At 53.4% G+C, this 26,120-nt stretch overlaps 12 protein-coding genes across 12 annotated transcripts; 5 read left to right on the top strand and 7 right to left on the bottom strand.

The window, feature by feature from the left end:
- Window positions 1–177: 177 nt before the first annotated feature.
- Window positions 178–2,115, top strand: BDV59DRAFT_208666 (putative MFS transporter; the record flags this gene model as incomplete). Its single annotated transcript, XM_073695244.1, has 9 exons — window positions 178–237; window positions 288–393; window positions 440–515; window positions 569–650; window positions 705–1,211; window positions 1,287–1,541; window positions 1,639–1,883; window positions 2,031–2,056; window positions 2,087–2,115. 9 exons carry the CDS (start codon window positions 178–180, stop codon window positions 2,113–2,115), a joined length of 1,386 nt encoding a protein of 461 aa, XP_073547102.1.
- Window positions 2,116–2,732: 617 nt separating this feature from the next.
- BDV59DRAFT_202844 (uncharacterized protein) lies at window positions 2,733–3,255 on the bottom strand (the record flags this gene model as incomplete). The annotated part of the gene is made up of 2 exons (XM_073694144.1): window positions 2,733–3,139; window positions 3,204–3,255. The coding sequence occupies 2 exons, from the start codon at window positions 3,253–3,255 to the stop codon at window positions 2,733–2,735; spliced, it is 459 nt and encodes a 152-aa protein (XP_073547103.1).
- Window positions 3,256–5,098: 1,843 nt separating this feature from the next.
- BDV59DRAFT_55945 (uncharacterized protein) lies at window positions 5,099–5,690 on the bottom strand. The gene has a single exon (XM_073696630.1). It carries the CDS (start codon window positions 5,522–5,524, stop codon window positions 5,195–5,197), a length of 330 nt encoding a protein of 109 aa, XP_073547104.1. The 5' UTR covers window positions 5,525–5,690; the 3' UTR covers window positions 5,099–5,194.
- Window positions 5,348–7,187, bottom strand: BDV59DRAFT_180515 (uncharacterized protein). Its single transcript, XM_073690074.1, has 2 exons — window positions 5,860–7,187; window positions 5,348–5,793 (listed from the first exon to the last, which is right to left on the bottom strand). Exons 1-2 carry the CDS (start codon window positions 6,882–6,884, stop codon window positions 5,631–5,633), a joined length of 1,188 nt encoding a protein of 395 aa, XP_073547105.1. The 5' UTR covers window positions 6,885–7,187; the 3' UTR covers window positions 5,348–5,630.
- Window positions 7,188–7,314: 127 nt separating this feature from the next.
- Window positions 7,315–8,912, bottom strand: BDV59DRAFT_55958 (uncharacterized protein). Its single transcript, XM_073696632.1, has 3 exons — window positions 8,352–8,912; window positions 7,780–8,287; window positions 7,315–7,714 (listed from the first exon to the last, which is right to left on the bottom strand). Exons 1-3 carry the CDS (start codon window positions 8,791–8,793, stop codon window positions 7,516–7,518), a joined length of 1,149 nt encoding a protein of 382 aa, XP_073547106.1. The 5' UTR covers window positions 8,794–8,912; the 3' UTR covers window positions 7,315–7,515.
- Window positions 8,913–9,161: 249 nt separating this feature from the next.
- Window positions 9,162–14,049, bottom strand: BDV59DRAFT_193855 (uncharacterized protein; the record flags this gene model as incomplete). The annotated part of the gene is made up of 7 exons (XM_073692299.1): window positions 9,162–9,218; window positions 9,293–10,327; window positions 10,375–11,468; window positions 11,528–12,199; window positions 12,254–12,948; window positions 13,009–13,267; window positions 13,356–14,049. The coding sequence occupies 7 exons, from the start codon at window positions 14,047–14,049 to the stop codon at window positions 9,162–9,164; spliced, it is 4,506 nt and encodes a 1,501-aa protein (XP_073547107.1).
- Window positions 14,050–14,142: 93 nt separating this feature from the next.
- BDV59DRAFT_55978 (uncharacterized protein) lies at window positions 14,143–15,295 on the bottom strand. The gene is made up of 3 exons (XM_073696633.1): window positions 14,978–15,295; window positions 14,755–14,931; window positions 14,143–14,699 (listed from the first exon to the last, which is right to left on the bottom strand). The coding sequence occupies exons 1-3, from the start codon at window positions 15,225–15,227 to the stop codon at window positions 14,236–14,238; spliced, it is 891 nt and encodes a 296-aa protein (XP_073547108.1). The 5' UTR covers window positions 15,228–15,295; the 3' UTR covers window positions 14,143–14,235.
- Window positions 15,296–16,331: 1,036 nt separating this feature from the next.
- lap1 (putative aminopeptidase) lies at window positions 16,332–17,910 on the top strand. The gene is made up of 3 exons (XM_073690075.1): window positions 16,332–16,756; window positions 16,808–17,554; window positions 17,600–17,910. Exons 1-3 carry the CDS (start codon window positions 16,577–16,579, stop codon window positions 17,831–17,833), a joined length of 1,161 nt encoding a protein of 386 aa, XP_073547109.1. The 5' UTR covers window positions 16,332–16,576; the 3' UTR covers window positions 17,834–17,910.
- Window positions 17,911–18,103: 193 nt separating this feature from the next.
- On the bottom strand, window positions 18,104–18,607 carry BDV59DRAFT_202850 (uncharacterized protein; the record flags this gene model as incomplete). The annotated part of the gene is made up of 3 exons (XM_073694145.1): window positions 18,104–18,243; window positions 18,296–18,398; window positions 18,455–18,607. 3 exons carry the CDS (start codon window positions 18,605–18,607, stop codon window positions 18,104–18,106), a joined length of 396 nt encoding a protein of 131 aa, XP_073547110.1.
- A 1,445-nt stretch (window positions 18,608–20,052) lies between these two features.
- BDV59DRAFT_202851 (pectate lyase family protein) lies at window positions 20,053–21,141 on the top strand (the record flags this gene model as incomplete). Its single annotated transcript, XM_073694146.1, has 3 exons — window positions 20,053–20,359; window positions 20,411–20,655; window positions 20,713–21,141. 3 exons carry the CDS (start codon window positions 20,053–20,055, stop codon window positions 21,139–21,141), a joined length of 981 nt encoding a protein of 326 aa, XP_073547111.1.
- A 1,234-nt stretch (window positions 21,142–22,375) lies between these two features.
- BDV59DRAFT_180528 (putative short chain dehydrogenase/reductase) lies at window positions 22,376–23,578 on the top strand. Its single transcript, XM_073690076.1, has one exon. It carries the CDS (start codon window positions 22,453–22,455, stop codon window positions 23,383–23,385), a length of 933 nt encoding a protein of 310 aa, XP_073547112.1. The 5' UTR covers window positions 22,376–22,452; the 3' UTR covers window positions 23,386–23,578.
- A 470-nt stretch (window positions 23,579–24,048) lies between these two features.
- On the top strand, window positions 24,049–26,086 carry BDV59DRAFT_202853 (GMC family oxidoreductase; the record flags this gene model as incomplete). Its single annotated transcript, XM_073694147.1, has 4 exons — window positions 24,049–24,169; window positions 24,229–24,572; window positions 24,619–25,421; window positions 25,480–26,086. 4 exons carry the CDS (start codon window positions 24,049–24,051, stop codon window positions 26,084–26,086), a joined length of 1,875 nt encoding a protein of 624 aa, XP_073547113.1.
- Window positions 26,087–26,120: the final 34 nt, after the last annotated feature.

Genomic DNA, 26,120 nt, shown 5'->3' on the forward strand with positions numbered 1-26,120 from the left:
TCCCTGGGAGTATAATCTTACATTGCCCATGGAACCATCGGACATTCTCCGACTGTCGGTGTACAGTCCAGGCCTGACCGACTAATGGCGCCTGCGCCGGGGTAACGTGGGGGACGCCAGTCCGCATAAGAATAACGGAGCGCGCATCCCTTGAGTTTTCTGCGACCACCCTTCACCATGAGTGCGCCTGAGAAGACGCCCAGCGCTGATGTCGAATTGGCAGAATCTGCCCCAGAGGTCGGTCTACATCCATTGACACGAACACGCAACATGCTCATGAATGCCAGGTTCAGAGCAGCGAAGAGAGAGCGCTCGTGTTCAAGCAAGATCTGCGGATCATTCCCCTCTGCGCGGGCATCTACCTCCTGTGCTACCTGGACCGGTCCAACATTGGTAGGCCGTCAACGATGTCAACGGACGCGGCTGCTGACAGCGGCAGGGAATGCGAAAATCCTCAATGAAGACACGGGCGATGATCTCCTCACGGAGACCAACATGTCCTCCTACCAATACACGTCCGTTCCCAGCCACACTCACACCGGCACCGACACTTCACTAACCAGCGCAGCATCGCCCTCATGGTCTTCCTCATCGCCTACGCCCTCTTCGAAGTCCCCTCCAATTACTTCCTGAAGAAGCTCCGTCCCAGCGTATTCCCTCCCCCTTCCGCCAACCAACCCCCCAATTCTAACCTCCCCTCGCAGCGCTGGATCTCCTTCCTCATGCTCGCCTGGGGCGCCGCAACAATGGGCCTCGGCGGCACCCACACCACCGCTCAAGTAACGGGCATCCGCTTCCTCCTCGGCGCCATGGAAGCAGGCCTCTTCCCAGGCCTCGTCTACTACCTGACCTTCTGGTACCGACGCTCGGAGCGGTCGCTGCGGGTAGCCCTGATCCTCGCCTCGGCGACCCTCGCGGGGGCGTTCGGGGGCGCCATCGCCTACGGCGTCGGCCACCTGAACCAGGCCCGCGGGCTCTCCGCCTGGCGATGGCTGTTCATCATTGAGGGCGCGCCATCGTGCGCCTCGGCCCTCCTCGTCTGGTTCTTCCTCCCGGATTACCCCGACACGGCGCGGTGGCTGAGCCCGGCCGAGAAGGCACTCGCGACGCGCCGCCTCGCAGACGAGGGCTCCAAGGCCGCCGCCCACGCCATGACATGGGCCGACGCGCGGGACGTCCTCACCGACTGGCGGTTATATGCGCATTACGCTGTATGCCTGTCCCCTGCCCTCCCCCAGGGACCTTCGAGGGAAGGGAATTGCGGCTAACACAGCGAGCGACGACAGGTATACTTTGGCATCTCGACGCCGTTCTCGAGCCTGTCGCTGTTCACGCCGGCCATCACGGCCGGACTGGGGTATGCGAATCTGCGGGCGCAGCTGATGACGGTGCCGCCGTGGGCGGTGGCGTACGTGGTGACGACGGCGGCGGCGTGGTCGGCGGACCGGTTCAACAGCCGCGGGCTGCATTCAGCCGGGTTTGCGTTCATCGGGGCGATGGGGTTTCTGGCGTCGGCGGTTCTGCCTGCGGATGCGTATCTTGTATGTTCCCTCCCCCTCCCTTCAACACCTTTCTTAGGACGTCATTGCCATTGTGGCGGCAGGCGAGTAGTCGGGAGTAGATGTGCTGATGAGATAGCGCCGGTATGGATGTCTGATAGTCGCGACGAGCGGGGCGTTCGCGTGCATCCCGCCGCTGTTGGGGTGGCTGTCGGCAAATCTGCGGTCGACGGCCGGGACGGGGCTGGCGATCGCACTGAACGTGTCGTTCGGGGCTCCCGGGCAGATCGTGGGCGTGTGGATTTACAAGAGCGACGAGGCGGCGCGGGGTTATCCGACGGGACACTGGACGAATGCGGCGTTGCTGCTGTTTGTGAGTGCGGGGTGTGTGGCGCTGCGGGGGTATTACGGGTGGAGGAATGGGAGGGGAGGGCGATTTGCGTATTAGCTGGGCAGTAGAATATAGGGATCGATAGGAGAGTTCTCATCCAGGTACCGAGGGAGGGGTAGTATATATGGATGGGTATATAGTTCGGGATGGAGCAGCATACCGCAGGGTACTTACTAACTTGTGGGATGGATGAAAGTCTGGTACGCACGTGAGCGGGAGGAATAAGGTTAAGCTCACGTCGGTTCCAGAGTTCTGTCACTCTACCGCAGTATACTCTTTCGACGTCGCCCCGGACCCTCTGCACATGCACATACATTATCATTCTTGTACCGTATTATCTGTCGTCATAACTCCAGTCCGGGGAGCGGTATCGGCAACCGAAAAGCAGCCAGCGTCAAGCAGGAGGCCGTAACAACAACAGGCGAAGGAAATCCACAGAAATAGGACCAAAAAAGGAACCATACACAGGCCGGTTCAATAAGATACATCAGGCAAAACGGTAAAAAAAAAAAAAAAGTGAACCAGTCCAGAATCCAAGTCCAGTCCCATCCAATTCGATTCCAAATTCAGTTCAAATCAAACCAGTTCGATTCCACCCGAAGGATTCTGCCCGGCCAAGCCAAGCCAACCTACCAGCTGGAGAATCGAGGGGCGAATGTTGTACACGTCTGCGAGGCGGTGATTCGTTCGCAAGGGAGGTGGGAAAGGCGAGGGATCGAAGGATGTCATGTCGGTAGGAGAGCGAGAACCCAGTCACGCGGGAGAAGCAGAGGAGATGAAATAGAAAAAAATAAAACAAAGACACGACCGAAAGACGGAAAAGACCAAAACCACGGGGCAAACTACCGATAGTCCCGCGTCGTCGGCGGTGCCCCCGGCCCTGTGTAGAAAGTTGTCGGGGTCGACGGATTCAGCAGCCACTTCAGCGCGGCCTCGGCGGCGGCTTCTTTGGCGTTGTTGATATTTTTGTCGTTGAACCAGTACTGAGAACAGACGTTGGCCACTTTCAGGTGGACGAAGCAGGACCAAGCCGTACGACCTCCTGAGGCAGCGGCAGTTAGCGGGAAAAGAACCTGAAGGGTGAAGGTAAAAGTCGGTGAAGGAACTCCACTCTGGACTGTCGACACAAGTGGACGACGGGCCTTTGCCAGGAGATACTGAAGGGGAAGTTGTGCGGCGGAGAGCATACCTCGTCGGTCGGTGATGATGTGGTAGACGGGCACCGGAAGCCCGACCTTCTGGCAATGGCCTTCGAGGTTCGTTAGCATATGATTATGAACGCATGGCCTCTGGGTGAAGTGGGGCACACATACTCTGCAGTTGTTCTTGCCATCGGCTGCTTTGCGGTACGGCCGGCGTGGACATGACGACGGGTGGCAAAGGCGTCTAGCACAGGGATATCCAGCGGAACCGTCGACGACACGATATTGGCGGTCGATGACGGTAGGGGCAGCGGTTCTGTCGACGTGCGTAGGGATCAGATCGGGTAGAGGGAGGGGGGGTTGTTCACGACAGGCTCAATTGATAAGACCGACCAACCCACTCGAATCGATCAATTGAGAGTTGTCGAGGTAGTTTAGGAGAATTCTGTATTTCCTCTGATCGTTTCTCTGCAAAGCCCTCAACGTTCTGCTGGATATGGGAAGCGGGGAGTCCGTCATATAAACTGTGGGCCATCCTTCGAGCCCCAAACCGGGTGTCTTTTAGAAAAAAAATTATCTTTTTTATTTTATTCTCCCCCCCATTTTTTTTTTAAAAATTTTCACCCTTGACGTGACAAACACGGCACCTAACCCATCGAACCTAACAGCCCGGACTTATGCATGTTGCGGGGGGCATGGCACATCGTCAGCCAACTCCCCCCTCCCTTCTCTGTCCACTCGAGGAAACGTCAGTTGCATGGAGAACCTGCGGATCATCTTGAGGCTGCAAGCTGGAACGGCCCGGCGCACGCCGACTGAGAAATGTACCCTTGAAGAAACGCCAACCGGCCAGGGAGGAAGCCCGCTAGTCTCCACATACCGCGAGATCTGAGGCTTCCAATGCGTTCGAAAATATATATTTAAACAAATTAAGAAAAAAAAAATGAACCAAAATATGAAAATAAAAATAAAGACACCGAGGTGTCCGCGAAATGCTGGCTGACAATCCGCAACGCCCGTCGTACAGGACAGGCAGCGCGGCAGCCGTTGGGAGACAGAGGAGACAAGACAACTCAGACCTCGTCGAGGCCATCCATGTCGCTCGTCCTGGGCCCGGGATTCAGGGTCCAGTTCTCGTCCTCGATCCAAGGATGGATGGCGGTTGCTCCCTCATCCATCGGGTAGAAACCAGGCCGGTAGCCTCATGAACGCTCTTCGAACGCCTGCGGGGAGAAGGGAGGTTCTGGAAGAAACAACCCTGGGTGGGATCGCACAGGGTTGGCTAGGCTGGTGGGGGGGCAGAGATGTGTCTCGTTGCCCAAAAGCGGAGAGGAGGGGCTCCCTAGACGAATTGACGCCAGAATCGACGGTGTTGGGCCACTCGGGGAACAACCAGCGGACCCTCGCGGCCACGGTGCGGTATGCCAGCTCATCAATGATAACCTGTTCGGACAGGAGGGGGGTGGAGGGGAAGCAGTTCCCGGCGCGTGCGGACGTCCCAGCCCTAGATGAAGGGAGGCCAGGCCGCTGTGCATATTGTTATTCCGTTCTGTGGTCTTTCAGCGATAGGAGAAAAAAAAAAAAATGAAAATAAAAATAAAAATAAAAAAGAGTGAAATTGAATAATAATTGGAGATCGTGGCCAAACAACCAGGGCTTCCATAACATCCGCAGCAGAACCGGCTTGATTCGCTGCTTTCCTCTGGCACCGTGTTGGGCATACATACGTGCATGCTCGCATCGTGGACTCACAACCATCCAGTCGGAGTCAGACTGGCCAAAGCACCGCGGCGCAAAGGCACGAAGGAAGCACCAGCGTCGTCGGCCACCTTGTCCGCATGCTCGTGAAGCCTCATCGGCAAGCAAGCACCTGCATAAGGGGGCGCCCGCGAAGAATCCGCCTGCAGAGGAACCGGACCGGCCTCGAGCTGGATGTAGCCGCCGTTGATGGTCTCGATCGACCCCCGCATGGGGACCGGACAAGCTTAATTGTCTTCTAACCAGTGCGGCGGACCCAGGCACGGGGTCGTCCTGGCCAGCTTGATATGCGATTCGCGACCGACTCCTTAGTAAGAATGAGGGGAAAAGGGGAACATACGACAAAACAGACAAAATAAACCAAAAGAATCATAGAATGTACAAATGCGGGCGGAATAGAAATGTCAGGAGGGGATCAGGCAGCACGGGGGAGTGAACCATGGTTCAGTCGGCCTTAGGGCAGAGCGGCGGCTGTTTAAAGCGCCTCTACGCAGCAAGCTAAAACGTGATATCTGCGTCTCGCACTGACACGCATGAACCATGACTCTCAAACAAGAAACCCATGAATCAAGAAATATCATCCAACCGCTGAGCCAACTAAATACACAAAATGAGGCGGAAATCACCACCCAACGCCACGACCCAAGGCCATCCTCGCCAAAATCACACAGGGATGCGAATCCACATGCCCCAACCGTCCCATTCCATTCCATCCCGTCCGCGTCGTAAATCATCAGGCATCATCGTCGTCACCTCCCCGCCTGCGAGTGCTAGCGCATGAGGCGATCGACCTGCACGTCAGTCACATCCAGAGTACGTCCATACACGACCTTGCGCCGCTCAGGCCGATCCCCGACGATGGAACACCTCATCAAGCAGGCGTCGCGGGCCCATCAGCTCGAGGCTCTTCGCGAGCGAAAACGAGGGGGACTTGGGCGGCGTGTGCCATCGCCGTCGGATGCAGTCGTCGACCAGCACCATCAAGCCCGTCGCGACAATCACACTGCATCGGTTAGCGTGGACAACTCATCAAGTTCCTGACGGACTCGGTTGGTTTAAAGGAACTCACTCGGCAACGTCCGGCATCGTCTGGTAGACGGACGGATCGTGGATCCACATCGACGACGGGGGCACCCAGCCGCCCTTCTTCTGCTCGTCCGCGGCCTCCAGCGGCGTGAGGACGTCGGGCATGAGGTGGGCGACCTGTTTCGCGGTGCGGGTGTTGACGAGATGATACGAGACAGACACCCCGCCCAGGTCCGCTTCGCGACGGCACTCGCGCCGCCACTGGTACCGGGTGGCCCAGTATTCATACTCGTAGCGTCGGCCGCGCGGGGTGAGCTCGACGTGCGCATAGTTGGAGAACTCCAGCAGGATGCGATCGGACAGTTTGCCCCCGTCGGCGCCGCTCCCACCGCCGTCATCGTCGGTGTCGTCGTCGAACGCCTCCGGCCGGTACCCCGGCTCGGGGGGATCGAAGGCGTTGGTGGAGCCCGGACGCAGACTGGCGAGGACGCTGGTCCAGGAGCGATGCAGCACAGGACGTTTGGTGCGGGCGGACGGGAGCGGACGGCGTTCCGCATGACAGACTTCGCGGCCGGAATCGCGACAGTAGCGGCGGAAGGAGAACTTCCGGGGGTAGAGGTCGTGCATGCGGAGATGGAAGAGGGTGACGTCTTGGTGGTGGCCGGCGCGCTGGGCGACGGAGGTGTCGACGCGGAGATTCATGTTGCCGTCGAGAGTGGCATCGTCGTGACGGATGAGGAGTCGGCGGGAAGACGGGAAGAGCTTCCCAAAGGTGGAGGGATTCGACGGGAGGACACGAGAGGGCAAGACTTCCAGACGACGATCGTCGACCTCGTAGAGGGTTGGAGGATGTTGTGGTTCGGGGAGGTCCTCGTCGTCGGTGGAGGGAACGGTGGAGGCGCAGGTGGAGACGGAGTCGGTGGGCGTGAGATCCCGTAGATCTGGAGAACGGTCATCGTGGGTGTGTTTGGAGGCGGGTCGATCGCTATAGACGGTGGGAGCGGTGGATTTGGAGCGATCGGAGGCGTCGCTGGTGGTGGACGAGGAGCTGGCCGGGAGGGGAGACATGATGATATGAGTAGAGAGGGAGAGATGGGTAGAGAGAGGAGAGTCGAGAGAGAGAAGAACAAACGGAGAGAAGAGAGAAGAGGATATAAGAGCGGGGAGAAAAAGCAAGGAGGGGGAATAAGAATACACCACGTTCACGCAAGGCGTTGGGGGCTGGAGGTGACGATCGATGAGGCGGAGAGAGAGAGAGCGAGGACGACGAAGAGGAAGAGGAGAAGAGAAGAGAAGATGATGCGAAGGAGGAAAATGAGGCGGAGTAATAAACAAATGGAGGAATGCAGTATATAAGACATGCGACAACACATCGATGATCACCAGATATCAATCCGTCAGTCAATACTATAATTCCCATCACGATGGGCCGGTTCGTCCCGAGACCCATATTCCTTACGATAGGTATAGGATCCATATATCTCTAAGTTCGTATACAGAGATAAACATCAAATAAACATCAATAAACAACCCTATACAAGATTACTCTAATAATGTCTCTCCCTTGCATGCATCGACCAACTCCCTGTCTCACCATCTCTACACTCGCCGGGTTCTAGCCTCAACCATCTGCAATCCGCCAACCCTATTTATTCTCCACCGTACCGATCCTCTACGCCGTCCTCCATACGTATCTCCCCTACACCTGCATCCACAACGGCCGCGGAAGCTCCTCCCCAGCCTGCATTACTGCCTCCTCGCTGCATCGCCCCGGCGATCCAGCCATTCGCCCGCGCGGATAAAACCCGACATACGCCTCCCTCCGTGCCGGTTCTCCCACAGTCACCGACCACGTATGCAGCCCGTAGTACGTCGCAATCGAATGCACCAGCCAGCGTCTGTCCATCCCGTTAGCCCCCCATCCGCCCAAGACAACCCTGCGTGACGGAAACAAGTGACTCACCCAAACCCGGCCGCCCGATCCTCCTCCAAACTCTCAAACACCTTCTTCTCGCTCTCGCAGCCGACCCGCGTCGGCGTCGGCGTCGCCTCGCCTCGCCGATCTCGCCGCGTGGACCCGTCCGTCATAGTCGGCGTCCCCGTCTGTCCCTTCCGTCCCACAAACACCACCTCATCGTCGTCCGATGAAGACGACGCCTCCTCGCTCTCCCCCGTCCGTCGCTCGTTCCATCGCCGGATGAACCCGCGGATATCCTCCTCGATGTCCTGGAGCAAGCCGCGCGCCGCGCGCGCGTGCTTGAGCTTCAACCGGAGGTCCTTCGGGACGCGGTGTTTCGGGGTCGGGACGGCCGCGGCGGCCGCGGCGACCCGGTCGCGGTGGGCACGGGCGTAGTGCACGTCCCAGAGAGGGGCGAGGTAGTACGGCATCGGGTCGTGGCGAGTGTGGGTGGGCTGGACGGACCAGTCGGTTGGGGAGGGCGGTTCGACCCAGGGATTATGGAGGAGGCGGTCTGACACGTAAATTAGCTTATCCCAGACCATGTCACGTAGGATGAGGCAATGGAAGGTGGGTACCATTCTCCCAGCGCTGGCGGCGTCGACTCCCATCCTTTCCCTTCAGAAGCGCCTCCCGACCACGGAGACTGTCGCGACGGAGGGGTTCACGGCGACGGAAGGCAACGGACGGCGTCTTGTGCGGTTGCGTCTGTGTGTGCGTCCCGGCGGTGGAAGAACCGACGATCTTGACGCGGGGCGCGGTGGTTTCGGCAGGGACCGGGTCGTCCAGTGGGATAGACAAGGACACGGTGGCGCCGCGGAGACTCCGCGAGGGCGTGGAGGGGCCGGGGCCGGTGGGTGCGGCCTCGTCGGTCGTGGTTGCAGGCTCAGAGAGGGTCAGGTTCTCCAACGAGGCGGCAGCTTGTTCGCTCCAGGCTGAGATGGCGCGGGTTTGGTGTGGAGAGAGACGGCCCTGAGGTTGGGGGCTATTGGGTGGGTGCAAACCGGGGTGAATGGCCATGGTGGGGAGTGGATGGTAGCTGCGAGGGGGAGTAAGTGTGATCTATATACAACGAGACGAGAAGCAGAACCGAAGAGACGCTGGATGTTGTCGGACGGTGGTGGATGAAGATAAAGTCGGCGGGGAGGAAAGAGATAAGAATTGCCGCTTCGCGTCTAGTCCAGGCACCGTCCGCCCTCGTCCTGACTGGCCAGACACTGTCGACGGGGCACGGGAGTCAGGTCGCTGCCCTCATTGGCCCAGTGCCGCCAAAACCCTAGCCCTCATTTCCTGATTCGGACGGTGACTCATCGGATGATGTCATCACCCTATCCTTCCTATTCAGGACATACAGGATCCATTACAGTAGTATGCATTTTCTATACCCGTTACTGTACAGTCATTCCCATATCCTCCCGGTCCGCTTCGCACATGGTTCTGCAAGACTGTGAGATGGCCGTTTCCGAGCAGTTTGACTCCCACTCGGCTTCAACGGCGGCGCGCTATCTACTGGCCTCACTCGTGAAAGTAGAAGCTTTGCATACGCCGCCGCTGCCGCTGCCGCGTAGTTCTGCCAGCGTTTGTTCTTATGTGAATCGGCATAGTCGCAGATCCCCCGGATAACCAGACAGCGCAGACTGTTCATGATCCCGGCCCCCTCCATCTCAAAGCAGAGGACGTTGTGCTCCTGGCCGAGTTTGTCCCGTATGTCAGCCGACCTCATAACCTGGTTTCCGGACGCGATCAAGCCGTAGTGGATATGAGGATGTGTGGATGGTCGAGGATGCCGTCGGATCTCATGGTTGGACGAACACAGGTCGCACGAATCATGCCTGCTCCTGTGCGTGTAGGACGATTCAAACAGTCGATCGTGATCACTCCCTGGATGCTTATATTCCGGCTTACATTCCGCGATCTGTTGCAGGTATCCCTGGAGTGGCGTCGGGGAGATGTCAGGGTCAGACTCCAGTTCGCTGATTGCACCCATCAGATGGGCCGGGGGCGAACACAGATATCCATTCAATTGGGAACCCCCGGCATCAAGGCTTTTTATTATGTCGTACGGCAGGACTCCTGAATACCTACCACTCGGAGTGCTGACCACCACGTCGCCCAGTCGGATGTCGTTCTTGTCAGACGGCACCCCAGCCCCAATTCCCACCAAAAGGCAAAACTTCAAAGCTGGAAAGCTCCGTCTCATATTCGAAGCCACATCCGCGGCTGGGTTGGTCCCGTAGGTGCCATGTGGGAGGCACACTGCAACGATATCATGACTACCAATGCGTCCCAGAGCGTAAGAATTGGGGTCTTCGTTTGAGACAAGGAGTCTCCCATGAGTCTCGTCGAACAACATGCGCACCGCCATCAGTTCGACCTTGAGGGCACATATAATACCTAGTTTGTAGTCTTCTACCGAGTGCGTGCAGGTTGTAGACTCAGACCTCCAATTGTCCGCCGCAGGGTTATTTTCCTCTCCAGCTGGGTACGAATGGTCCTGGTTCTCTTCAGTCAAGTGGTCAGAGCCCGTGGTTGACATGCTTTCGCTGCCTTTAGACTCCGAGCCTATTCCAACGCCGCTATCTCTTTCTGCAGAAATAGAACTGTCGGCTCCCTTCCGCCCTGAGGCAATGCTTGCGGTGTCCTCGTCGGCCGTCCTGAGTCGCCCCAAAACCATTGGTCTCCGGTGTTATGACCGAAAAGGACCGCCCCTGTCAGATCGTGGAAAGACGCGGATCTAGGAAGCATATGTAGCATTGACGATGGAAGGAGAACCTGGGCAATATCTGCATGGGTGGCATCACCCTGGGCCTCACATGAACACTGAGTCATTGTCTCTTTGGCCATGTACCAGACAGTCTCATGACTGAGCCTCATCGGTCTGGAACACGAATCCCCGAAAAGCTCCATTATGTTGTAGAGATCAGTCGCTTCAGCGGCAAGGTAGCACTTGCCTTGTGGGAGTGTCTCCCACAACGAGCACAAGCTTCTGGCAGGACGGATAATCTCGCCAAATCCCCTTCCGCATAACGTTACCGTATGGATTGACGGAGTAAAATCAACCCAGGATCGACCTCCTTCATCCAGAATTGCACGTCGCGGATAAATAGGGTCGCGTTCAAGAGCCAAGTCTGTGAAGTCCCACCCGTCGAGGGCAGATCTCGCTTGACTGTAGGTTTGGGGACCTGGACCGGTAGATTTTATCTGGTATTCGATGGTCTTTTCCAAATAGTCATAGAGACTTTCAACAAGATGCTTGAAAGGCTCTTCATCCTCCGCATAAATTTTCAGTTCTAGGTTCTTCTGGTTCAGAAGAACATCAAGAGCAGAATCTGATTGATGAGACTGACGCTCCTCCTGGAATTTGTCGTCTGTGAGTTGACACAAGGCACTGAATTTCTCATCGAGCTGGTCTTGCTTGAGAGACGCGCGAACCAGATGAAGCAACGCAGTAGCTCCATTTACAAGCCAGCCTCGCTTCTCTGCAACTTCCCAGAGAATGGCATACTTCTCCGAGATCCATCGGATCTTTTTGATGTAAGAGCTGCGCCGGAGGCGAATGTCTTTTCGGCCTATTTCGAACGCTGAATTTCCCGTAATCTCATACGCACCTGACAATGACGCATTACTTAGAATGCCATTTCCTGAGGGTCGAGGTAACCGTGAGTTTTTGATATTATAGTTGGCATCGGCCTCTCCTGCTATATGGTTAGCACCGATGGTACTCAGTTTAGTTGACAGTCAAGGAAAAACGTACCTGCGTAGAGCCTTGACGCTGGACACCACCCTACAAAATGTCGCATTTCCTCCAGTTGCCGAATGCCAATATTGAGCAAGGGAAACTGCTCACTCTCGAGATAAGAAATATGCCCTCCATCCTTGCGGTAGAGGAGATGCCATGTGACTGCCGTGGGGCTGCATTTGGCTGGAACTAACATAGTCGAGAACCCCTTAATGATGATCTTTCCATCGAATAAATTGACTTTGCGGGTGTCTGCCAATGCAGCCATCATGTTGAGCGGAATTTCAATGCCCTCTGGGTGCTGTTCCAGTCTCCGCCGTATAGGGAATCCTTCCACGACAACTGGCATCCCGAACAGATTATGCCAGCATTCGCCATTCACCATCTCAGTGGCTCTTGACCCTTGGTAAATCTCAACACCAATCTCGATAATATATGTGATTCTTGAATTGTTCTCGTTCATGTCACGGCCAATTGTGACGGAGTTAACCAATGGTCTGCTGTACGCGACTTCGCCTTGCGTGAACGGGGAGGACCGGAGAGCAGACGCAAGCCAAGCCATTTGTTCACCAATTTCTGCAATAACTGGTGCAGTACTCTTAAGATCAACACAAACATTGGTGGATGACGCTTGATCTACAGCTAGCCGGCTCGACATGGTAAGGGTGGTGCCATCGGACAAGTTGCCTGCCATATTTATATCAGTGCCTGGAATGGGTCATATACTACTATAAGGCTTACATGAAACACACGTTTCCCTCGACACCAGTTTCTTCAATAGCCATAAAATGGATGATCCTGTGGATGGCCAAACTTGTTGTATATATTGGCCGCAGGTCATAGCCTGCGCAGACGTTGCAGAGCCCGTCAAAGTAATAACTTTTGCTATTTTCTCCTCTAGCCTTCCCGTATATTCTTCGTCCATCAGAAACTTCAGCGGGTCCCAGCTAATCTTGAAGCTGACACGAAGCAACTCAGCAGGTTTTTGTCGGCTGATGTGTGGTGAGATAGGTAGACATTGCAGGATCGATCTCCGGACTTGCCCTCTAACATCAGGCTCAAAGGACGCGAAAATACACTCTCGTCGGATGTTGTTGACTAACGAAGTGTACGCAAAACTCTTTTGGATGATATTCCGATAAACATCGATCTCAGGCAGTTCATCCGCTTCTCCCTCCACCTCTGGACTCTCGGGTAGTCTGTTCTCATTGGGGAGTTCACCTACGTCACCTTCCTCTGATGTTAAAAGTTTTTCTGTAGTATGTTCCGTAGGTTCAACTGCTTCAACATTGAGTGGCGACTCGGGCTCCAAACTACGGACCCTGTCATGCCAGAGAGCCATTATATCATCCAGGGACATCTGGTTCATATCTCGACATTTTTGGTCGTGTATATCCTTCTCTGACAACCTCTCCTTGAATATCGAAGTGATGTTTCTAAACCGCAGCTATGAGTGGATGTAATGAAGGAAATCTGGGCAATCGTTTGAGACCTACCTGCGATACCTGTGCACAAACACCATCACATCACGGTAGGTTTGGTCAGACGAGGACTGCCCTAGACTCAATGCAAACGCTCTCAGAAATTCTGGGAGAGCGCCAAATATTTGTTCAAGCACTTCATCACTTAACTTGTACGGTTGGACAGTTTGAGCCAACTCATCGGCAAGCTCATTGATGTAACCTTGTATCATGTCGGTGATGTGCGAGACAGCGGAATAGATACTCTCGACTTCGTCCTTCTGGTTTACATTCCCTGGCAAGCCCATACAATCGGACGGAGGGAATGGGCTCAATCTCCTCTATCTGGCATCCTGGTGTGAAACCAGGAGGCTTAACCGTACCACGCGTAGTTGAGGCATAACCCGAGTCAGTCAGTGTTTCGTTCCTCGGAGAGATTGTGGGCATCCCTATCTCGGGCCCAAGCTGGTATTTTGCCACCAACTCTTGATGATTTTTATTTTTAGGCCCTTGCTCCAGGTTCACAGAATTTTGTCGTGGCGGTATGTATGGCTTTCCATGGCTGACACCCGAGTCATTTAGGACTGCCATACCAGACGGAATGCTCACATCTTCTGCCTGAAGCCCATACGCGAGGGGGTTATGAGTCACGTTCATCATATTGTCTTGGGGGTGATTCGTCACAGAATCTATAATACCAATATCTGCGGGTACGTTGTCTAGTCGATAGCTGTCCTCAGGAATGAGAGAAGTTCCAAAAAATGGCAACTCAGGCTGCGCTACATGGATGGACCGGAAAGCAGGATATTGTTTCTGGGAGGAGTTGGCCATGTCTGGCTGACTGAGCCCTAAGGTAGCAGAAGAATTTGGGGCCACACTCGTGGAGGGATCGGTGTCAAATGGTTCTGATAGCGAAAGGAATCTTGTCCAGGTGGTGATGCCAGCTTCACCAGGTGGCGCCTGACGAAATCTCCATAGCAATATCAGTTCGTAGCCGCCCTGGGGCGGACTGATAAACTGCACCATTGTCAAGGGCGGGAGAATATCATTAGGAATGTTTTGTCTGTATTCTGCCATTGTCTCTTTCCCCTGGGTTAGTTGAATGATTCGCCTCTCCCACCATGATGTCTCAAACGGAACGGTGAGTTTTGTTAATGGTGCCTCGTAATGAGCTTGCCGCCAAGTTTTAGATACTAGCAATTCCTTTTCAAATATATAAGTTTGACAATTGAATTCTTCCACAAAGGAGGCGGCATCGTTTGATTAGCGTGTATTGAAGTCCAGCTCCAAGAAAGCACCAAGCTTTGTTTTCCTTTGAGAATATTTGTCCGAAAGCTCAAGACTTGATTCAAGAAGAACGAGGTTGTGGAATTCCGAGATGAACCGAGTACCAAACATTCTCGTCTCAAAGGACGTGAAATACGGGTATGATGAATAGGGGCTTTTAATGCGACCTTGAGACCTGGTGACGACGGAGGACAACGAATCCCGTTCCATTGACCACATGATGAACTTGACGAACGCTAATCTGTCGCAGTGTATGGAGCATGGCCAAGATTGTTCAATTGGTAGGTAAAGCGGAAGTAGCAGCTGAGTCGGGGAATTGTCTGGCTCGTGCGCTGGCATACGTCGTGTACCTTGGGGCGATATATATCTAGCTTCCTTTGGGGCAAGCGCAGAGACAGGATAGTCGTGTGTCAAGTGCTTGCCTCTGACAAGCACTTCCCCTGCAACTATCAATCAGTTTTTGCATACCCATTTGGCACACTGACTTTTCCTTACAATCAGAATTACCACTGAGAGAAATATCAAGGGCAACAATATGGTCTGAAATATCTCTTGCCGTTACTCTTTTTCCAGTTTCTGTATATATTGACCCCGCTATAGACAAACACCGCTGATGCGGATAAGCCCCTCTCAGTTCTTCGCTGCTGCTTAGTAGGGGGAGGGACCTAAGAGCTACTCCAATTAGCCCTTGGTCCTAGAGCACCAGGAGCGATCCTACCCCGTCCAAAGGCCTCTTCAAGTTCATCAGACCAGAAGAGCTCTCCATTACTGTCAGCATGTAGTCGATAATGTGTCCGATAGTCTAGGTATGCTGGGGATGTGAGATAGCTCTTGAGATAGCTCTCCACAGCATGAGAGCGAGCTCCCAAGTTCAAATGCCCCGCAGGAAGGTTCTTCTTAGGAGGAAGAGTAGTACTTTGGGGGCCTTGGCCTGACGAGACGGAAGCCTCCGTTGGAACATCTGCCATGGGTTGAAAATTAAGGTTGCATGATACTGTGATGAGTTTTAGTTAACGGAGTCTCGACATTTGTCAACATATGTCGAAGATACGGAGGGAAAGTGCCAAGCCCGTCAGACAAGGCTGAGCTGTTTGTCGAAAGATCAGCGCCACATGGGGCAGACGCAGCCTTTGCATCTTCATGTTGCTTGTGGTGCCCGTCAACGCTGCTGGATCTCTAGACTTAATACACCAAGAGGCATCATGGACACGAGGGGAGAATTGTATGTACTCCGTCCTCAGAGAGAAGTGTGTCCTGCGAACATTTCGTCTATAGATGTCACGAGACAACGCGCTAGGCCTGAACAGGAGATGGAGTTCCTGAGGCACCATAGCGTGTTGTATAATCCACTAGTATAACAAATTGTTTTTCTTCCTCATACATCTCACGGGCCATTCGACAATTCTCGTCATCCGTGTGACCTCAAACAAGTCGGTCAGCCCGAGGTCCGGATTAGTTCTGCGCTAATGGAACCGTCCCAAGGAATGCCAACACCCGCCCGATGCCAGCGCATACCGACCCATGGTGGGGAAGATGCCTGATCGTGAAACGAGACTCAACAAAGAGACTTTAACCCGCCAAGGGGCGATTAAGCCCTGTGAATGGGGCTGGAGGGAGCTTTGAGGAGCTATGGATGCCGTTGGTGCTATTAATACAGCAGTGGGAGCGGCTAATGAGTGAGCGAAAGCGTACAGCCCCGACACGTGAGGGCCGAAGGATTATCGTAATTAAACGGGAAGTCAATCAAATCTCCATTAATCTCCTGGAAATCCGGTTGCGGGGAGTATGGGGGATCTACGGGGGAAGTAGGAATCGAGAAGGCAAGAGAGTATCATTATAGTATTTTTATTATTCGTACTCGACCGATAGAATACTGTAGATATCAAGGTAGGTACCTAGGTAGTATGTAGATACCCAGTAGACTGACTACTAGTATGTACCCTATCTACTGGAGAGTAAGCCGGTGGAGATCCACTGGGCGCTAACTGCCCTGCCTCATCCAACACTGCGATAAACACGAAATTAGTAGAAAATAGACAGGACGAAAGAGAAGAATAATACTCCGGAAGAGCGCACCATCTCGTGTAAGGCGTAGTATAAAGTGTGGTGGTACCTCGTGCCAGCGGATGATTAACTCTGACGTCGGCAGTCTTTCCCCTTCCCCTTCTTTCCCCTCTTCATCTTCCTCTCCTCCCTTCGTCCTCCATCTTTCCTCCATCCATCTCCCTCGTACATATATTCAGTCGAATATACTCATCTCTCCTCCTTCTCCAATGACCCCCTCTCCCCCTTAATCCCATCAACCCCTTCCTCCATCATGAAGCTGCAAACCCTCACGCTCGGCGCGACCGTTTCCTCCGCGTTGGCCGCCGTCATCCCGCAACAACCACTGCTGAACAACCCCTACATCCACCACGACGCCGATAAGTACCTCATTGAACTCGCTCCCTATCAGACTCGATGGGTCACTGAAGAGGAAAAATGGGCCTTGAAACTCGTATGTCAATCATGATTCCATCCCCGAGCATTACTCACCTCCCGCCTCCAGGACGGCGTCAACTTCATCGACGTCACTGAAGAACGCAACACCGGCTTCTATCCCACCCTCGACTCCGTCAGCTATGTCACCTACCCCCCGCAGATGGCCCATACCAAGGAGGTCTCCGCCTTGAACAGCCGTCTCTCCAAGGCCAACATGGAATCCAACCTGGAGAAGTTCACCTCCTTCCACACCCGATATTACAAGTCTCAGTCCGGCATCGAGTCCGCCACATGGCTGTACAACCAAGTCTCCGACGTCGTCAAGCAGTCCGGCGCCAACAGACACGGCGCGACGGTCGAGAAATTCGACCACCCCTGGGGTCAGTTCAGCATCATCGCCCGCATCCCCGGCAAGTCGAGCAAGACCGTCGTTCTCGGTTCCCACCAGGACAGCATCAACCTTTTCCTGCCCTCCATTCTGGCCGCCCCTGGTGCAGATGACGATGGCAGCGGCACCGTCACCATCCTTGAAGCCCTGCGAGGTCTGCTGCAGTCAGACCCCGTCGCGCGCGGCGAGGCCCCCAACACCATCGAGTTCCACTGGTACTCGGCCGAGGAGGGCGGCATGTTAGGCTCCCAGGCCATCTTCTCCCAATACAAGAAAGACTATCGCGACGTGAAAGCCATGCTGCAGCAGGATATGACGGGATACACTCAGGGCGCGCTCGAAGCGGGTCGCGACGAGTCCGTCGGCATCATGGTGGACTATGTCGACCAAGCGTTGACCGATTTTCTCAAATCGGTGGTCACTTCGGTATGTTGGCTCCGATCGGATTGGAGATGTTTCTAACAGACATAGTACTGCGACATCGGTTTCATCGAGACCAAATGCGGCTACGCCTGCTCGGACCACACCTCCGCTAGCAAATACGGCTACCCGGCGGCCATGGCGACGGAATCCGAGATGGAGAACTCCAACAAGCGGATCCACACCACCGACGACAAGGCCAAGTATTTGAGCTTCGATCACATGCTGCAGCATGCGAAGTTGACCCTCGGATTTGCGTATGAGTTGGCGTTTGCTCCGTTTTAATTGGGATGAGGCGTTGATTGGGTGTCTCGATGGTACATATACCCGGTATCATTAGTATACGATTATGATTCTCGCAGGTTCATGTGTAAAACTCGTAGTCTTGACGTGTTCGGAGGGTTTCAGCTGCATTTCGGCAATCACCCCGAAGTAACATCATAATGGATAGGGGAAGTACAATATAGACTAACGGGCCCTAATACTAGGTAGGTATCCTCGCCATAAGCCCTATCTTCATTCCATACGCGTCCACCCAAGGCAACCTAGCGTCGCTCAAGACTCAACATAAAAGTCATTGCAGCTTTCGTACGTCTGCTTATTTCCACTGGCATACCAATACCACTGTATCACGCAGTTTCCGGCCTGGTTGCACGTCGAACCGAGTGCGTCCGGAATCGTCACATTATAATCAACTATTCAGATAAGTAAGTCAGACGGAATTGGGTCCGGAGAGATAACACATACTATCGTCCCGCGGAGGACCTGAGAGATGATCAGGCCAGTTATCCCATGAGCGGAGGGGCTCGCCTATGGCCTCGTTCGTGGCCGTGTTTACGATCGACACGTTCTTCTCAATATCAGCAATTCGCCCCAATAGACCAAAAACCGAAAGGAGGAGCTAACAGCGTAACCAGGATGGTGACCGGCAATCAAGTTGATATGGAAATAGAGAACGTCCCCTGCTTTGACAGCCTGGACATTGTCGCTGTTATCTTCAAACTGATATCCTCTGCACAGAAAGGCGTTGCACTTGTAGTCGGCGTCAGCTTCCGCCATGGCATTCTCTATAGGGCCCGCAATGTCTGAAGGTGTCGTGTCATTAAGTAGTTCTTACAGACGATCCAGCTATACTTGCCACTCTCGAGGACATCCACAACGGCCGCACCGCATGCCGCCACATGAGCTGGACCTGTCTTTGGGGATGTTTAGGATGCTTTGAGAATAGGGCCGGGAGACTCACCTTGCGAGGAGCAGGATCCTCCACATAAGCGTGCCCGTGAACGCCGGATATGAATGCCAGCAGAGCAAGTTTGGTTATCGAAATGATCATCTTCACGTCGCCTGTGGACAAGAGAGTGGATAAATTGATATGGCTGCACAGAGAGGAGCAAGGCTGCTTTGAGAACACTTACGTATAGAGTTGGTATACAGAGAGGGTGTTATGGCAGGCAATTCAACACTACAACAGTTTGTAGAACGGCGGTTATCTACTCTGCTAAATGATGATGAAGAGTAGGTATTTCTTCCACGAAAAATTATTTACCCGCGAATCATGCCACATTTTTTTTGCTCGTCTGTTCTTCGTTAGGATTTGAGGTCGAAGAAAGAAGTGGTAAAGGATATTTTACCGTATATTGACCGGGTAGGCCGGTAGGCAACTGATTTCTGGAGAACAACAGTTCCCCAAGGCGCAATAACTTCCACCAGTCAACTAACCGCAGTGACGGCATATGATACATCCTAATAATCCACGCTCCCCGCATTATCCAAAGAAGCGTTCAAGCTGCAAGCCACCAAGGGTTTGTCAGTACGCCATGGAAAGCCATGGCGTCCGGGGAATGACCTCAATGGCCTGCTTCAAGTCGTGACGAATAACTCATCAATCTAATCCCGAGGTCCATAAAGCGCTATGATTCAGATGTATTTAGATCACTAGACTCTTCATTTGTATGCCCAGCAGCTAAACGTTACGAGGTACGCATGAAACCCTGCGGAAATGCTTTTTTGCTCCAACGACGTGGTCTGCCTATCCCGGGAGCACGGCCCGCGCTACTAGGCATGTTAGTCAAATTTATTTCTTTCCCACGTGTCTCACATTTCCATGGCTTTTGCTCTGCCCAGAATTGGATATACAGTTCATTTCAGATTTCTCTTGGCAGCCCTTCAGTCTATTCCCCGTGGTCTATTCGGAGATTAGACCCCATATGCTGTGATCGACATTGCTATCTGCATGCTATTGGAGGGGAATTATGGTATGAATTGCTTGGCTTGAGGAGGCAGTCACAAATATTGTGTTCTATGTGGGTTCACCAGCTACTACGGAGCATGTAGAAACTGTCAAGGGCTAAGAAGTTTGCATATAAAAACAGAGACGCCTTCATGAACGAGAGAGCACTTGCTTCAGGTCGTTCGGTGCAAACAAGAACTGGCAGATAGCTCCATTTAACATTGGCTCCTTTGCTCGGTTTTGCAGTCAGTGCCATTGTTTTCCACTGATCAAGATGAGATTCACCGCCCTTTTCATGTTGGCAACAATTGCCACTGCCTCGCCTACAGGAGATCTAAGCCGACGCAACGAGCTGTCACGTCGGCAGGCTGCGGAAAGCTGTCCCATCGGTTACTGCACACAGAACGGCGGCACTACTGGTGGTGCGGCTGGCGACACTGTTACTGTTACCGACCTCGACAGCCTGACTGAAGCTGCCGAGAGCGAGACCCCATTGACGATTATCGTATCCGGTTCGATTTCAGGCAGCGCCAAGATCCGCGTCGCTTCAGATAAAACCATCTACGGCGAATCAGGCAGCTGTACGTGTCCTTGACTCTATTTAAGCGTGCGCATCCGTTAACAATTCGCAGCCATAACCGGCGTCGGATTCTACATCCGTCAGGTCAGCAATGTCATCATGCGCAACCTCAAAATCGGCCAGGTCCTTGCCGACAACGGCGACGCCATTGGCATCGATGAGTCTACCAACGTGTGGGTCGACCACTGTGATATCTCGGGAGACCTCAGCGCCGGCAAGGATGACCTGGATGGTCTTCTAGACATCACTCACGGCGCTGAATGGATCACGGTGTCCAACACTTACTTCCACGATCATGTAAGCTTTATCCCGCGCAACATGCTCCCAAGGCTGTGATATATTAACAACCGACAGTGGAAAGCCTCCCTAGTTGGACACTCCGACAGCAACGAGGATGAGGACCTCGGCCATCTCCACATCACCTATGCCAACAACTACTGGTACAACATCAACAGCCGTGCCCCGTCCGTCCGCTTCGGCACGGTGCACATTATCAACAACTACTGGGACAGCCTGATCTCGACTGGCGTCAACTGCCGCATGGACGCCCAGGTCTTGATTCAAAGCTCTGCCTTCTCTAACTGCCCCGATGAGGCGATCTTCTTCGCCGACTCCGACTATACCGGCTACGCGGTCGTCGACGACGTCGACTTGGGTGGTTCCACCAACTCTGTTCCGGAAGGTACCCTGACTGCTTCGTCTCTGCCGTACGATGCTATCGAGGCTCTCGGGTCTGGTCAGGTCGCCGCCACTATTCCGGATACTGCAGGACAGAAGTTGTAGAGTTGTATTCGGTATTGTGCATTATCGAGAGGCTCCATGTACTCGAGCAAAGGCGATTTCCATGCATGCACTTCCTGTATAGCTAGTTGTTTTTCGAGTATGCTGCAATCAATCCATGAATAAGGCTGTAAACTCATTATCTGCTCGTGTTTTGCTTTATTGAGAGAATTCCATAGTATGATGAATAAGGTTCGATAAATATTGCTAGGGAACGCGACTTGGCCGTTTGATTATTACCCAAATCAGACGGTATGTTCATGTACCTGTTGTTGTTCTGCAGCTTTGATTCATATCCATGACCGCCAATGTCGCGGACAACAACTGGCCCAGCCACGTGAATTTCTTGGCTTAGCGAGAGTATTGACGGAAAGGACACCTTAATGTGCTATGAATGGTGGAGTTGTGGACCGGTTTCTACACCCGATATCCACACGGGTATATCGCATTGGGTTAACTTTGTTGAGATCGAGTCTAGCAACATTCCTTTCCATGAGCTCCAGGTAACCTTGCCGACTTGGAATTTAATGAGAAGCGTGGAAGGCCTTTTTGCCGCAAAGGAATATCCGGCCGTGGAAAATCTGCAGTTAAAGCATGTAATTAGACGTGTTTGGGACCCCGATTATACCTCGATGGCGGATGTGTACAATGATACATGTGCCTGCTATGAGGGATTTTCGTGTCAAAAACTAGTGAGAGTTGCCTTGGAGAAGTGGATCTCTCTTACCCACACCGCAAATCTTATAGATCTCATTACTGATATAGAAGTATTCTCCTAGATATACCAATCTTATGTTTAATCTAGTGTTTGGGCGCAACCCAATTGGGATCAGGCATTCATTCATAATATACCATCGTCACTTCATCTCTTGTCCTTCGTCGTATATTCAAATTGATTATCATACGCTCTTCAAATTAAAAGTTGCTATTTTCTTACATTTTTATTGTGGCGCTACTAGTACTTAACGATTCCAGTGCGTCTCCCGATTGCAATAAATACCTTTCCCCAGACCGAATAGGAATCGTACTATCATTAAAAAAAAATGTCAAAATTATTTGTTCGAGGCCCAGGACAATCCTATCTGTCTGTCGAAGAGTGATGACTATTGTACGCTGCAGGGTGCAAAGGCGTTTGAAGGTAACATGCTGGAACCAGCTGATATGCCGCTAATCGTCTCTAGTAAGCAGACCCACTCCGCCTTCGATTACGGAGCAGCTCTTTCGCGGCGTGGGGGCTGAAAGATATGGTTACGACACTATATATTCCGGAGTTGAACCACCATCAGGCTCTCACCAACTCACATCGCTTTCACAATGCTACGATACGTTGGTCTTTTCTGCCTCTCGTTCCTCTCTTACCAATTCTTCCACTTTCTAGCCCTCCATTTACGATCATCTTCTCTCCACCGCTACAACTACAGCAAGGATGGCCAGAAGCCGTGGGCATTTATCTCCGGATCATCCGATGGAATTGGGCGGGGTTTTGCGCGCGAGCTCGCGCGGTCGGGCTTTAATATCATCCTCCATGGCCGTAATCCGACCAAGCTAGAGAATGTCAGGCAAGCGCTCGCGGCAGAGTTTCCACAGGCGTCATTCCGGATCGTAGTTGCAGACGTCTGCGAAAGCGAGTCGCAGGTCCTACGTCGTATTGATGCCATCGTGGAGGAGCTGCGCGATCTCCACCTAACGGTCCTCGTTAACAATGTGGGCGGCGCGCCACCTCGGATGGAGCCTCTGTATAAACCGCTCGAGGCCTACCTGCCCCGGGACATTGACGGGATGATCTCCATGAACCTCCGCTTCACCGCACATTTGACTCGAGCCTTATTGCCGCTTCTCATTGGCCAAAATCCCAGTCTGATTATCAATATTGGCTCGATGGCAGACGTAGGACTGCCCTGGCTAAGCATGTATTCCGGGGCGAAGGCATTTGTGATGGCCTGGAGCACGGCACTAGGGCGGGAGATGAAGGTCGAAAGGAAAAATGTCGAGGTATTGGGTATCAGGCTCATGACTGTGACGGATACGTCCTTTCGCAAGGAAATCCCGACAATAATGCAGCCAGATGCAAGGACATTTGCAGAGGCGTGTTTACAAAAGGTTGGCTGCGGGAGGCTTGTCGTTACCGGGTATTGGGCCCACGATGTCATGTTGTCGATTGTGTCATTGCTGCCGGAGAAGATGGTGTTGAAAATTTCCTCTGACAGTATTAAGAAAGAGGCGGAAAAGGACAAGAAAAGGGATTAGGTAGTGGAGTTGAGAACGCTCGCACCCTAGATCCACCTCGTGGGTGCGTGCTCCCGGGTTTATACCTATCATCTGTAACTCTAGTTCGGTATATTCACGACGGCAGGTCCTGCCTAGGCAGACAATTAACCCGATAATGATGCTTTATTCCATGGCAAATCTTGTAAGAGTTGGCTATAAAGCGGGCACAGGAAGATACTGCTGTTCCTGGCGGTCTGGTAGTTTCCGTGGCCTCCCGCAGAGTAACTCCTGATGCGGGGAACTTTAGGTTTTTGTGACTGTGCCATCCAATGTTGGTGATTCGTAGATCAGGGTCTATCTGTATGGGTTCTTCCAATTTGAGTGATGCTATTGTGCAACAATATCAGGCGTCCCATGATGGTATTAGGCGTTCCACGGACTAGTCAGCCACAGTGTAGTTTGCAGGCATTTCGACATAACCTTCATCTTGTACCTAGTGATCTTTATCGATTTTAATAGCACGGCCTGAAACCCTAAGGGTAGTCTCCCTTAATGACAGGTCTTAGCGGGTTCTACGATTAACCGACTGTACAATTGGGTAGGAATTATAAGACTAGGCAGTTTTGGCTTCATATTCTTTCCTGCTCGACAATCCTCTTCTTTCTTTTCAAAACAACCAACGCTACAACACCAGAGACAGCGATGGGCGGAATCTACAAGAACATTCCTGCCGGACTTGATGAGGTCGATGTCATTATCGCTGGAGGTTCGTGGATCCTCCCTCTGGCGCGTAGGCAGACGGCGCAGCCGGATGCGGGACCACGTACCTGAGCATCAAAATGTTGAGACATGAACCAAGGAAACTAACCACTTGCTTAATAGGTGGTACCGCAGGTTGCGTTGTCGCAGCGAGGTTAAGCGATGCTGACCCGACACTGTCCATTTTGGTCGTCGAAGCAGGCCGAAACAACCAGGGCCTCCCCAACATCACTTATCCCCTTCTCCTGCTCAACAATATCCTACCAGGAAGCCTGGACACCTTGTTCTATGAAGGCAACAAAGAGGAGAGTCTCAGTGGTCGCTCGATCGTCGTGCCGTCAGGCGGTGTCCTCGGCGGCGGCTCCTCCATCAACCTTCTCACCTATAGTCGTGCTCAAGCCGTTGATTACGACTCATGGCAAACCGAGGGGTGGTCGGCAGAAGAATTGATTCCGTACCTCAAGAAGGTACGGTATGTGCAACTGGTACGAGCAACCACTGACTAGCGTGTAGATTGAGACGTACCACGGTGCAGGCACACCGGAAACTCATGGCTACCATGGCCCAATGCACGTCACCCCAAGCACCTTTACGGTCCGGGCGTCAGAAGAGGGCTTCATCAGGGCGGCCGAGAAGCTCGGCTACCCGGAAGCCCGCGACATCCAGGACCTCGAGACCATCAACGCCACGCAGCGCAACGTGCGCTACGTGAGTATAGACGGCAAACGCCAGGATGCCGCTTCAAATTACCTCCACCCTCGTCTCGAGGACAGTGAACACCCTAACCTTCATGTCCTCACAGAGCATCAGGTTGTCCGGATACTCTTCGACGAGAAGAGGGCATCAGGTATCGAAATCAGGCCTAACCCCTTGTTCGCCAACGGTGGCGATGTGCAAAAAGTCATGGCTAGGAAGCTTGTTGTGGTGTCCTGCGGCGCCATGGGTACACCTCTTGTGCTTGAGCGATCTGGGGTGGGCGACCCTAAGATCCTGAGTGACGCGGGCGTTGACATTGTCGCCAAAGTGCCCGGAGTTGGAGCCGAGTACCAAGATCATCAGCTCCTCACTTACCCCTACTACTCGAGTCTCCGGCCTAATGAGACCTTTGACGCCGTCTACACTGGACGTCGCGACGTTGATGAGCTCGTCAAGAATGGAGACCCTATCATGGGCTGGACCGCCGCCGACGTCTACTCGAAGCTCAGACCTGGCGATCACGAGATAAAAGCTCTTGGGCCTGCGTTCGAACGGGCGTGGAATCGCGACTATCAGGATTGTGTGACACGACCGCTCTCCATTATCACTTCGCTCAATGGGTGAGGCCATCTCTGATCCTTACTCTCACAGAATCCGCTGACCACGCTTGTGTTACAGCTTCCCAGGCGATCCCAACGGCAAGCCTCATGCCCAGTTCTTCTCCTGCTCCACCTTCACCCCCTACCCCTATTCTCGGGGTCATGTCCACATCACCTCACCGTCCCTCGGGGACCCAATCAATTTCACCACCGGCTTCTTCGCTGACGAAGACGGCGTTGACATGAAAAAATCTGTCTGGGCCTACAAGAAGCAGCGCGAGATTATCCGGCGCATGGAAATCTTCCGCGGTGAGTACGCTCCGCTGCACCCTCCGTTCGCGCCGCACTCCAATGCCGCCGTCACCACGGAACCTCTTGATGGTCCTCTGCCGAGCAACCCGCCCGACATTGTATACACGGCAGAAGACGACCAAGTGCTGGAGCAGTGGCTGAGGGAAAACGTGAGCACGACCTGGCACTCGCTGGGGACATGCAAGATGGCACCGGAGGATGAAGGCGGCGTAGTCGATGCAAACCTGAGTGTGTATGGCGTCAAGGGTCTGAAGATTGCCGACCTGAGCATAGCCCCGAGTAATGTGGGTGCTAATACCGCTAATACTGCGTTTGTGATTGGCGAGAAAGCAGCGGACATGTTCATCCAAGAGCTTCGGGAAACAGGCGTCTAGTAGGTAGTACATTGCTAATGTAACTAATAACGCT

This window comes from Aspergillus ambiguus, assembly GCF_047715705.1.
Source record: "Aspergillus ambiguus strain CBS 117.58 unplaced genomic scaffold BDV59scaffold_20, whole genome shotgun sequence".
Classification (NCBI taxonomy): Eukaryota; Fungi; Ascomycota; class Eurotiomycetes; order Eurotiales; family Aspergillaceae; genus Aspergillus; species Aspergillus ambiguus.